Source organism: Rhyacophila brunnea, unplaced genomic scaffold (genome assembly GCF_057557595.1).
Source record: "Rhyacophila brunnea isolate RB1 unplaced genomic scaffold, BYU_Rbru_1.0 scaffold_13, whole genome shotgun sequence".
Taxonomy (NCBI): Eukaryota; Metazoa; Arthropoda; class Insecta; order Trichoptera; family Rhyacophilidae; genus Rhyacophila; species Rhyacophila brunnea.
The window spans coordinates 5,540,230-5,553,647 of record NW_028232785.1 but is presented as its reverse complement, the minus strand read 5'-3'; the positions used below and the strand labels follow the sequence as shown (position 1 = coordinate 5,553,647).

General features: G+C 33.8%; 1 protein-coding gene across 1 annotated transcript; it reads right to left on the bottom strand.

The window, feature by feature from the left end:
- Nucleotides 1-5,375: 5,375 nt before the first annotated feature.
- Nucleotides 5,376-9,882, bottom strand: LOC147076241 (uncharacterized). The gene is made up of 5 exons (XM_085940349.1): nucleotides 9,739-9,882; nucleotides 8,948-9,079; nucleotides 7,405-7,557; nucleotides 5,716-5,862; nucleotides 5,376-5,426 (listed from the first exon to the last, which is right to left on the bottom strand). Exons 1-5 carry the CDS (start codon nucleotides 9,880-9,882, stop codon nucleotides 5,376-5,378), a joined length of 627 nt encoding a protein of 208 aa, XP_085796475.1.
- Nucleotides 9,883-13,418: the final 3,536 nt, after the last annotated feature.

Below are 13,418 nucleotides of genomic sequence, written 5' to 3'. Positions count from 1 at the left end.
ACATATTGGAAACATTATTATAATATGAAAAAAAAATCAATACACTATGTCACATTATATAATGAATTATTACTACGGTCATGAGCTAATAAGGCTTCTAAGTGTAGGATTATTTACAAGTTTGTCTTTTTCACTCACTATTATCGTTAGTTCGCACTTTCCTTATTCATTGACAATTATTGAGCATAATAAAACAATGCACAGGGCAGAACCAACTAGGGGAAGCCTTCACCTAGCAGTAGATTGATTAGGGATGATGACTATAAATAAAGCGGTATGTATCTTTATAATCTTATAAATTTTGATGAACGAAGGAATTCATTAGACCGGGAGGAATGGAATTAGCATGGAATTCTCCAACTAGGAATGGATTGATACAGGCTGGTGCTAATGATCATATAAATAGCTGCATATTATGTAATTAATTTTGATGAATATAGTAATGCACAGAACCGGGAAGAGTGAAACCATGTTGGATAGGCCTTCATCCAGCAGTTAAATGATCCCCAGGCTGATGTTGATAATGATAAGTCGTTTGATATAGAATCGATTACTGATTTTCTACGTAAATTAGGTTAATTTCGTAACATTGTTCAAGCCTTTATAGTCTATGTTAGGTACTCTATACGTCACGATGATGGCTAGGTTATACTGATAAGAAAAGTAACATTGTATAAGAATAAATAAGGCACACAATCGTTTGTTAACTCAATACCAAACAAACAAGCATATTTTGTATTATATATACATATAGATGATTAATATAGTCGTATAGTTCCTATATACGATAAATCCACTTTTGGTCGAAATTGAGATAATGATGACATTTTTTTCTACCGTCAGCGCTCCACAATTTGGTTCTGTTGATCGGTTCCTAAAGGCTATAAATTCATATGAAAAGAGAGTTTCAAAATCACGATGAATTCCTTTTGGCGATAAATCCACAGTGCGGTTTGTTCCAAAGGCCGAAAAGTCCATGCGACCTTGTAGAGAGCTAATTTGTGAATATTTGTATAAAAAAAACACACCACCAAAATATAAATTCTATCATATGTTTTATAATAAAAAATAGTATTAAGTACAAAGTGGACTTATCGTTTATAGGAACTATACGACTCATATAATAGACCAGTGTTACACAGGATAGAGATTTCGAAAATATTAATGGCATAATCAAATCATATTAACTAGGTATAGTTTCGAAAACAATAAGTAACAACCTAAAACTAGAAGCATTGACTGTTTAAGACGTTTATAACTGATAGACGTGTCTTTTTATGCAATTTCATGCTATAATATGTTGAACATGAGTAATTACAATGAACACATTTGAATGGCATTTCACAGAGTAAGTCGTTTTGTGTATTTTCATATTACCAGATCTAACACAAGAGTAATTGAAAGGTAAATTAGCAAAACAAGAAATATCAAAAAACCAAAAGTTGTCATAATTCACCATTTAATTTCGGATAAGAGGTACTTGTGTAGCAGTTTTCATCTATATTGGAAATTTTAATGCTTAAAGTAACAGTTGATGTTTGACATTTCTTGACACAAATCATTACAGGTCATGGGAAGTCACACTTATGGACCTGTATGGGGTATTTAGAAACCGTTGTTGTCGAAGGGCTATGATTTGTTTTATACTTGTTGATTAAGTTAGATAAAAGTACTTGTGGAAATGTAAGTTTTCCAAATACCTAAGATATTTTTCAGTTATGGGCGACATTTCCTATTTTGGCCGTGTACACTTAATTTATATTGTTAATATTGGCTTTCCACCACAATGCATTATTTTGTGTATTTTCATATCACCAGGAAAACATGAGAAATTACAATAGTCATATCTAAATAGTTTTTAACCGTAATGAGTCTTTTTGTGTACCTATTTTCATACTTGTTGATGAGTGATAACAATGGAAACAATTAAAAGGCTTTTTACCAGAATAAGCCATTTTGTGTACTTTCATGGTGCCATACACGAATAATTAATTACAACGTCACAATGAAACGGCTTTTCAACAGAATGGGTCATTTTGTGTATTTTCATATTACACGATGTTATAGAATACTATTTAAATCGGTCACATTTAAATGGCTTTTCACCATAATAAGTCATTTTGTCTATTTTCATATCACCAGATTGAATATCGAAAGATCGTAATCTGCTGACGATGCCAGTTTTAACGAGTTTTAGTGAGTCGTATTGTGAACTATCATTCTACTAGACATTATACAAGAGTAAATACACTGGTCGCATTTAAATGGCTTTTCACCAGAATGAGCCATTTTGTGTGATTTCATCGTACCGGATTGTATACAAGAAGAATCACAATTTTCATATTAAAATGGTTTTTCACCAGAATGGGTCATTTTGTGTAGTTTTATATAATAAGATGTTATAAAAGAGTAATTATTTTGGTCCCATTTAAATTGCTTTTCACCAGAATCAGTGATGTTGTGTTTTTTCATATTACCAGATTCTTTACAAGTCATTACATTGGACACATTTAAAAAGCGTTTCTCCAGATTGAGTCATTTTGTGCCTTTTCATATCACAAGATCTAATACACGACTACTTACATTGGTCACATTTAAATAGCTTTTCATCAGAATGAGTCATTTTGTGCTTTTTCATATTGCAAGATGTTATACAAGAGTAATTAAATTGGTTATATTAAAATAAACTTTTCCCCAGAATGAGTCATTTTGTGTTGTTTCATACTACTAGATCCTTTACAAGAAAAATGACATTGGTCACATTTAAAAGGCATTTCACAAGAATGAGTCATTTTGTGCCTTTTTATATTACAGGATGTTGTACAAGAGTAATTACATTGGTCACATTTAAATGGCTTTTCACCAGAATGAAACATTTTGTGTATTTTCATATTACCAGATTCTTTACAAGAGTTATTACATTGGTCACATTTAAAATGCGTTTCACCAGATTGAGTCATTTTGTGCCTTTTCATATCACAAGATCTAATACACAACTAATTACATTGTTCACATTTAAATGGCTTTTCATCAGAATGACTCATTTTGTGCCTTTTCATATTACAAGATGTTATACAAGAGTAATTACATTGGTCACATTTAAATGGCTTTTCACCAGAATGAGTCATTTTGTGTTGTTTCATACTACCAGATCCTTTACAAGAAAAATGACATTGGTCACATTTAAAAGGCATTTCACTAGAATGAGTCATTTTGTGCCTTTTTATATTACAGGATGTTATACAAGAGTAAGTACATTGGTCACATTTAAATGGCTTTTCACCAGAATGAATCATTTTGTGTATTTTCATATTACCAGATTCTTTACAAGAGTAATTACATTGGTCACATTTAAAAGGCGTTTCACCAGAATGAGTCATTTTGTGCCTTTTCATATTACAAGATGTTATACAAGAAAAATTACATTGGTCACATTTAAATGGCTTTTCACCAGAATGAATCATTTTGTGTATTTTCATATTATCAGATTCTTTACAAGAGTAATTACATTCGTCACATTTAAAAGGCGTTTCACCAGAATGAGTCATTTTGTGCCTTTTCATATCACAAGATTTTATACACGAGTAATAACATTGGTCACATTTAAATGGCTTTTCACCAGAATGAGTCATTTTGTGCCATTTCATAACACAAGATGTTATACAAGAGTAATTACATTGGTCACATTTAAATGGCTTTTCACCAGAATGAATCATTTTGTGTATTTCCATTACTCCGGATCGTTTACAAGAGTTATCACAGTGGTCACATTTAAATGGTTTTTTAACAGAATGGGTCATTTTGGTTTGATTCTTGAATTCGGATCGCATGCTTACATGATTAACGGTCTCCGCTATTGATTTTTTATGACACGTTTTGTGAAGCTTCAATTGAGATAGCGAAGCAAAAAAATCAAAACAAAAACTGCACACAAAATTTTCCTTATTAAATGTTTGTTTCTCCAACTTTATAACAGCTACTAATAATTCGGGATTTGTGGGGGTAGATTGTATATGCTTACATTTAGCAGTGTGACTGACTAAATTAGTAATCGTTTTATATACGCCCAATTCTTTATTAATGTCTTGATAGTCAATCTGTATTTCATCGTATGGCTCTTGTACTTCTCTCTTTGACAATCCGAGACTACCGGAATAGGTGACGGCAGTGGTTGCAGAAATCAACTAAAAGAAGGTGAAATATCGAATTAAAATAAAAAATCTTAATAATTAACATAAGAATCTTGACAAGCATGTTGGATAAAATCAGGGGAAAATGGTTACTTATGTTGATCAATATTTTTATTTCAAGTCAATTCGCATGGGATTTAAGTATATTATTAAGACTTAAAATATAACTATGATAATATGGAATCTGACCAGATATTATATTCATTTGACCTTGTAAGGATTTATAAAAAAACATAAGTCGTCCATATATGTTTATCAGAGTATCCTATTCGTAGCTAAATATATTCGCTGCCGACCTATGTATATAATTTAAGCAGCAGACTAGTATTTACAGAATATTTTGATAGTAATCGAATTACAGGACATCATAAAAAAGAGAAACCGGAATTAGAATTCTTATCTTTGCTTAGAGGTTTTGTATCAGCTACATACTTTTCTTCGTTGAAATCAACTTCCTGAAATTTAGTATGATTTAGTTTGCATTTCTTTACCCGCACCTTTTCAACCTGTTACTTGACTTCGTAATGATGAGTTGTTTGAAGTGTGTGATAATTCCACTTTCAGTTAAAAGCAACTAAATTGAAAATCAGTAAAATTTAATAGTCTTATGTACCTCTTTAGATATACACTGCATCATCTGCCAATTAAAAATTATTTAATAATATCACTTAAGCCAAGTCATTGACAAAATTTTGCATTCCTATTTGGAAACTGACCTTTATGAATTAGATTCATGGCAGTTGAGAAAATTTATATAATGACCGCATGTTTGGAGCATCAGAGAAATGGTAAACTATTAAATTGGCACTCACAGTGTGTTGAATAAGGTAAGTGAGTTCTTCTAGGTTGTTTTTAGTTAAAATCGATTGAAATGGTCAGTTTTTTTCGCACAAGTAAATTTAATTCAGTAGCTTATTCTTATTCTTCTTCTTCTTCGGCCATATCCGCCCCTTAATTGGAGCAAATGGATAACACGCGGGGCCGCAAAGAATCCCTGTCGCTTGCTTGTCTTCTTGCTTCGTTCCAGGGCAAACCAACTTTCCGTAGCTCCGCCGTATACTCTATAGATACTATAAGTATAGGACGCCGGAATCTGGTCGGCTTGAAAAATAGGCAATCCGGTGGCGGTTCTCATCTAGCATCCGCAGCACGTAGCCGAACAAGGTCCAACATCGCTTTTTCACTCTAGTTGTGATGAGAGGCTGCATGGTACGTTCTCTTATCTCCTCGTTTCTCCTAAATTTATACCACCGCACATCCAGTATCCGTCGCAAAAATCTGTTTTCAAAGCTCAGTATATGGTTGCTCTGAGCATTCGTAAGGTGCCATGATTCGTTTCCGTAAAGCAGCACCGTCAGAATGCAAGCATCCAATAGGCAGCATTTGATATGATGATCCCAAGACATTCAGCATCGAGTAAATTGTTTCTCCAGCCATTCCCATTCGGATATCGACCTGTTTTTTCAGAGTTAACACCGTTAAAATCGTATGTGGATTATTTTAAATGAATAGATTGTTATAATACCTGATTTTCTGGGTTGCATTTAGAATAACAGCAACTAGATTGCTCATAATTGCTTTGGCGAACATTCGCTTGAACAATCTCATTGTCTGAGTCAATCCGCTCGAAATATTTTTCCGATTTTACATTGCTAACGTATTTTGAAGAGATCTAAAAAAATTAATAAACTTTATACTTAAATACAAAATCATATCAGTCTATACTTAAGACAATATAATATAATCTGCCTTAAGCGAATCCGGTGAGGGTATTTTGACCATGAAGTAAAATATATTCGCTGAACGACTTGTGATGTGAGATGGAAGTAAACCTTGTCGGTTCTATCGTGTATTTGTTATGTGACTATCGTGGACAAATAATTTAACAATTAATATACGCATGCGAGATTTCACTAACACGTTTTTCTCTCTGCCACCTCTTATAGAGTCGTATACCATGGCGTATTGAACGTTAAGCTACCTTCAATGTTGCGTTGAATATCACAGACGCAATTTACCTGAGCTTGGTTGGCGAGCTCTAACTAGAGTGTTTGATTATTATTACAGCCAATTCACGCGGAGAAAAAACCTTCTCGATTGCAGATACCAAGTAACAATGGTTGACCGGTCTTATTGGTTGGAAACTCTTACCCTTTAACTGACATATGGGCCACTTCAATAGGATGCGTTCGGCATCTTGCAATTCCCCACATATAAAGATATCGTAAATCATAATGCAGTAGAGGCTCGAATATCCAGACTATTTGGAGATGAAAATAGTTCCGAAAATCTAAAACTATTTTACCATTTTTTTCTTAAAATCTTACGAAAATGACAAACATAGATATAAAAATTCTTTAGAAAATATTAAGTGATATTAATTTTACGATGTCTTATTGAGCAGACACAGCAGCCTTCAGTGATTGAGGTAATCGCGAAAAACGGCTTATGTGGCTAGGAAATGTGTTCCGGATGTCACCAGAGAGCGCGACCTCACGTACCCTTGTGGCACAGTCTCAAGAGTTCTGTCGCCGTGGCCAGCCCTGCCTTACCCTGCACACTAAAGCGATATACGTGCTACAAGTCTGGAAGCGCGAGAGTTGGCGATGGACCGAAGGAAGTGGCGCCCCAATACTGGGTCGTGAGAAGGTGAAAAAAGAAGAAGAATTACATATGCTTACCTTAATCGCTGATGTATTAACGATTCGTAAATGAAAGATGCTTTAGCAGAAATACGGAATGACAATGTAAATAAATTGGTCTGTATGATGAAACTACTGATTTGTGGTTGATAAATAGCCAATTTAAATATTAAATTGAAAGATAACAACTGCACCGACTACTCCACGTTTGGTTGTCTGTTATGGGCGAGTAAAAACAAATCATTGAACTATTTTACGATTCAAAATGAGTCCATAAAATCTTTGTTTTTCGAATCTAGTACGGATGAAAAAAGATGTGTTTTTGTTTCTGATGCTAAAACTGGTCAAGTGATTCAAGTGTTTACTTGAAATTACTGCACATAACTTTTTTGGCTGGAAGACTGGAACAATTCGTATATTGATTGTGTTTTTCATACGTACTTTCATGTCCTATATCTCATATGAAAACAAGACACCCTATGATCACGTACCCGAATCTGTGGTGTTTATGTCAAAACAAACCTACGTACATGCATTGTTCAAGTTTCATAGAATATTGTGTAGATACCTACTTGATTGACTGGTTTCCGTTCAGAATAAGAGCAACCGGGTTTTGGTTCCTCATGAATGCTTTGGTTTATTGTGTCGTCAACATAATCCACTTTGAAATCAACTCGCTGAAAGTTGGTATCCGATTTTATACTGAACATGTGTGTTGAACGCCTCTGAAAAAACAATTAATAAATATATTTTAAATAAAACAAATCGGTTATCAGATAAAGGTGCACCGTACTATGAGAATTGGCAGATCTGGTAGGAGATTGATTTATAACAGACATCATGTGTGGCCCTTTATTTCGCCTGTAGTCACTGCATGATGAAGTATGCTCGAAGCGAGAGCACTGGCTAATGCATGGATAGGGAAGGTAACGGCTGAGGGGTAGGCATGTCCAGCGTACATGTGGTTTAGAATGGCCCGATCCATGGTAGATAAAAACCATAGCAAACACAATGTTTACGTACCTACTAAAACATTCAACAGTGTCAAGTTGTTCGTATTGTTCTTATTAATAAAACATCACCTTTCATTTATTCACTGAACGGAACGGTTGGTAGTTCAATGGGATATACAACGATTGGATTTGAGCTGTTTTATGATATTTGAGCACTTTACGAAATGGCGTTGAATTGTTTAAAGTGCATTTTTCGACAATGATGCATTTAAAGTAAGTAGAACTCTCAACACCTGATTTTATCACTCCTCCACTTCTTCTTCTTTTTCTTCCACCCGGTCACGTCCTAACATTGGGACATAGAGCAAGCACAAGTTGACGTCACTTCCTCGGTTCATCCCAACTCTTGCGCTTCCCGCCATGTCAGACCTGCAGCATGTAGGTTGCTCTTGTAGCACCGCTGCAGGGTGAGGGAGGGGCGGCCATGGCGACGGAACCCTTGAGGCTGTGCCACAAGGGTACGTAGTGTCGCACTATTTGGCGGCATCCGGAATACGCGTCCCAGCCACGTTAAGCGTATCTTTATGATAACCTCAATCACCGAAGGCTGATGTGTCTGCTCACGAACTCGGGTGTTTGTAACGCGGTTGTACCAATGTACCCCTAAGATTCGGCGGAGACATCGATTCTCAAAGCTCAAAAGCTAACACTCTTGAAGCTTAGTAAGATGCCATGTCTCACAGCCATGCAGGAGCACAGGTAGCACACACGCGTTAAACAAACGACATCTGGTCCTCACAGAATACAGCCTTGACCTCCATGCGACTCCAAGTTGGCTGAACGCAGAACTCCTCCACTGCTGTCCGAATACTTTACCCAGTAGGTACCTTTTGTTAAAGTACCTACTTCAACTATAGGTATGTTTCACGAATAATACCTATACTTAATAAGTATTGTATTGCTCTTGATTGCAGAAAAGACAAGGAAAATCTAAAAAAAAATATGTAGGTACCTATGCAAATTGTTTTATTATTTCTATGATACCTACTGGTGACAGCTAATAATATCAAAATATTCGAATGTTTTAGAGTTCATTCCGTCACTATAATCATTCCACCCCATCACACAATTAGTATTTATTAAAATAAAAGTAGGAACTTACCCGATTCACTTGTTCCGAATAAGAACTACCCTGTTGCGGATCTTCATAAATGTCTTCAATAAGCTCAGTCTTTATGTCAATTAGCTGATTATCTGTCTTCGATGTTAATATTGTTGGGTCTGAAACAATATTCTAAAAAACAAAACATTATGTTATAAAATCAAGAATATTTTTAAGAAGACCGACAATACGTGCGTAGCTCGACCACACACTTGAGTGGGCAGTGTTTCTGTCGTTATCTGACGCCAAACATCATTAATATATTATAAAAGTAGGTAACAAGCATATTGCAAACAATACTAATCAGCAATAATGTTTGAATTGTCAATGTCAATTCATACGTATTATAATTTAATTTAAAATAAAACAAAATAATATTATAAATATAATTATGCAGATAACGCCATAAGGACACCTCAAAGTGACCTCAAAGCGGTGGAAACTGGTCGATACTCAATTACGTCGACTAATTCAATTGGTATATTGTATTACTATAAAATAACAATACCTACTCAATGGTAATTCAAAACGAACGTACCAACTTTCCTTATCTAAAACAATTGGTTTAAGTGTCGCTGGCGACTGATTTATAGTTTTTTTTTTATCGGTGGAAGTGTCAAATAGTTTTCTTCCTCGGTTATTGAAACATTTCCAATTCGATATCCGACATGACTAGGTACATGATTCGTTCGGACATAATATACTTTATGATATCTTTGGCACCATTGTTTGTCGATTCTCTGGAGAATGTTTATCCCGAGAAAGTAATAAATAACCATTGAAAAACTAACCTCGGCAGCGTGGCGGGGATAATCATCATACTCGTGTTTATTGTAAGTATTTAACTGTGGATTTTTTCCATGTAAGGACACATCGAACAGACGTTGCTCATTTGCATCAGACTCGAAGTCACCTCCTTCGCGTTTTACGTCCATTTTACGATTTGAAAGCGTTCGTTCTCACAGATTATGGAGTAACACTGTAAGCAATCCTGACAAACTGGTATATTCTGGCAGCCGTGATAGTAGACGATGTTGATTGCACCCGCCATAAACAAAAGATACCGAATAGTATTGCCACCTTATATTATGTATTATTTTGATGTGATGCATTTATAGTAAACTAAATATTATAATACCTATTAGGCATCCTACTAATTATATTATTATAAAGTTCAAAAAGATACATAATGATACATCTGATGTCTGGTCAAATGTAAGGTACCTAAGTATATTATTAAAGCGAAACCAAAGGCAATCTACAAATCGCTTATGGCTCTAATAGACTCTATGCCCTCTTTCAGACGGGATTCCGGTGTCGAGCCACCGGCGTGGCTCGATTCCGCATTTACACATAACTAAATGGGAGCGTTCAGACGGAAGACACCCGTATCGCACTTTTTTTAAGCCACCTGTGTGGCAGAGATTCCGCATTTACACATAACTAAATGGGAGCGTTCAGACGGAAGATACTCGTGTTTACGAGAATCGCACACTTTTCCTTTGCCAGCCACAATGTCAAGCCGCTCGAACTCATTATTATTTGCGAGCGCGGTTTTTATTACCTTTTTTTATGCATTGCCTCGGCCGAAACTCCGGCGATCGTAATAAAAATAATAATTAATACAAAGACCGCTTTGATGCGGTGACACGTGTGCTATTATTATTATTGAAAATGATTTTATCATTGACACATAATTAATATTAATAGGCATGTTTTTTAGCTAAATAGAAATTTCTTCAAAATAAAATGCATAAATGAAAACAGTGTTTCATACTGATCCAGATTCTGAAAAAAAAAATTAATATTATTCTGTTTTCAATAAAAAAGACAATTTACAGATGGTGGTGTTGGTGAGAAAATTTCTTACGATCGATTTGATGAAATTCATTATTGACAATAGTTTATAATCAAATAGATCAGTTTGGTCGAGCATCTTCAAAATACCTACTTAAGTAGGTATGTAAAGAAATAAATACTAACAAGTTTTTCTCTCAATGTATTTGCCATTACTTTGTCGTGTAATTATTTTTATTGCTGAAGCCAGGTATAATTACCTATTGTCTTTTAATTGAACTCCTCGGCGCTATTTATTTTGTAAATTTTAATTTATCATTGACGCATAATTAATATTAATAGGCATCTAAAATATCTAAAATTATGTGATTAAATTATAGGTAGGTACATAACTTTGGTTATTTTATTGATATGATAATATTTTTTATTATTTGATTAGGCAGAGCATAATGAGCAGAATAAATTTTAAATTATTGTTTATTGTTATTAAATCGTATTTAATATTATTCTGTTTTCATTAAAAAAAAACTACAATTTGCAGATGGTGTACTAAGTTTTTTTAATTCGATGAAACCTGCGAAAACCATAGCTAATAGTAAAAAATACTCTAAAATTATGCGATTAAATTATAGGTACACAACTTTGGATATTTTATAGATAGGAAATATATTTTTTTTATTATTTGGTTAGGATGGGAATAATGAAGTTTGTATTTATCGAGCATTCATAACAGAACTACAATGTACAATACAAAATTTGTCATTGATAGGGAACCTTTTTTTTAACATACCGTCGCAATAGGATTTGTTTCCCGAATATCCATTTTTGTCGAAATCGACATTTTAATGCAGTTCAATTTCTTTTATCGAACTCTACCGAAATCATTTATAAAAACAATATATTTTTATCTAGGAACAGAGATATTTTTTTAAAAAACCCGAATACGTCATGTTAAGTTACAATTACTCCGTGGTGTCCTCCCGAATGTCCAACTATTCGTACCTGAATATCCAAGTTAATTTCGGTCGAAATAAATCTGTGGCTGCGTTTTTATTTCCCGAATATGACTTTTAGCCAATCAAACCGCGCTGACGCCGTGCATCTCGCTCCCACATTCACGTTGTCTAGCTCTAAAACAATCACGCCCACTTTCATATTTTTCGGCCGTCCGGGGGCCTCTTTCAAATTTCGTCTTATTGATATTGTTTTTAAAGTTACTATTGTTTTAATAGTGAATTCATCAAATTTGAAGAGATCATTTATAGCTGATACATCACCAGTTTGCCCTGAACTTATAGTAAAGTTATGGAAGTGAGTATTTTAACCTAAATAACTGCATTTTGTTTTGATAAATGACACAAAATCCCAACGGCTATATGAATTCTACAGTATGACCCGGCAACTACTATGACTAAAAAATAATTATTATTTCAAATTATTATTAATCAAATATTGTTTGTCTTTATTTTACTTTTAATCTAGGTATTTCTATGAAAATAAAGGCGATGCTATTATTTATTTTTGAATGCGCTGATAGTTAATTTAATTTAATATGACGTATGTTAGTAACTATTTATTTGGTGAATATTATATACTTAGGATATTGGTACCTACCTAATATTAGCAGCCAATGGTAATTAATTTATAGATGCTATTATTTTGTGTTGTCATACCAATAGTAAATAATATATAATATTTATTTGGTGGTTTGTAATAAGTTTAATTGTTAATTATAGAAATATATAGATATAATAATATACAGATATAATATATACATAATTTTTTTTTTTTTGGAACAAGTATTAATATAAAATTGTTAGCAAGTACGAGTAAGTACCATCATAAAATATTGGAGAAATCCGTGACGTCGGTTAGTAATTGAAGTAGTAGATACTTACTTTTATTTAATAAACAAAAACCGATCGCCGATAGTCGCTTGATTTTGAAGAATACTGATGAGTAGGTATTAAAAGGCCAATAGTTAAAGTTTGTCGTCATAAGTATGTCACCTCGTAGCATAGTGGATAATTCGTGGACTAGGTCGTAAACCCAGGAGATGTAGGGACGATTCTTGCCGGGTGTCTTACTTTTTTCAAAAAGATTTTTTCTATTGGTTATAATATATTTTCTCAGAAGTGATTTTAAAAATTATGTGTGTTCAATTATTAGAATGGTACATTCTTAAATCGTGTGAATTATTCGTTCAATAAAAAAATAGTTAATTACTTAAAAACTATTTTATTAGGTACTTAATCCGAAAACACCGAAAAAGCGATTGCCGCATGTTATTATTACATACGACCTTCGGTGATTACGAACATTAAGTATTTAAATAGTAGAAGTAATTATTAACAATTATCGTGTAAATAAATATAACATTTGAGGCGCGTACTTTTTGACCACTCAGTAATCCGTGGGCCGTGCAGCAATACGCTACGATCTTAAATCCCGAACGTCCTTATTTGGTCCCGAATATCCATTATTCTGAGAGAGCGCTAAAAATTTCCCGAATATCCACAGTGAGTACTTCTAAATAAAACGTATTTTCTGTGCATTTAATGATTTATAACAGTATATTATTCTTGGAATCTATTCTTAGATAATGTTGCAATCATACAGTGTAGAAAGAATGATTGATACATCTACTGATATTTAAATATACGACAATGAAATT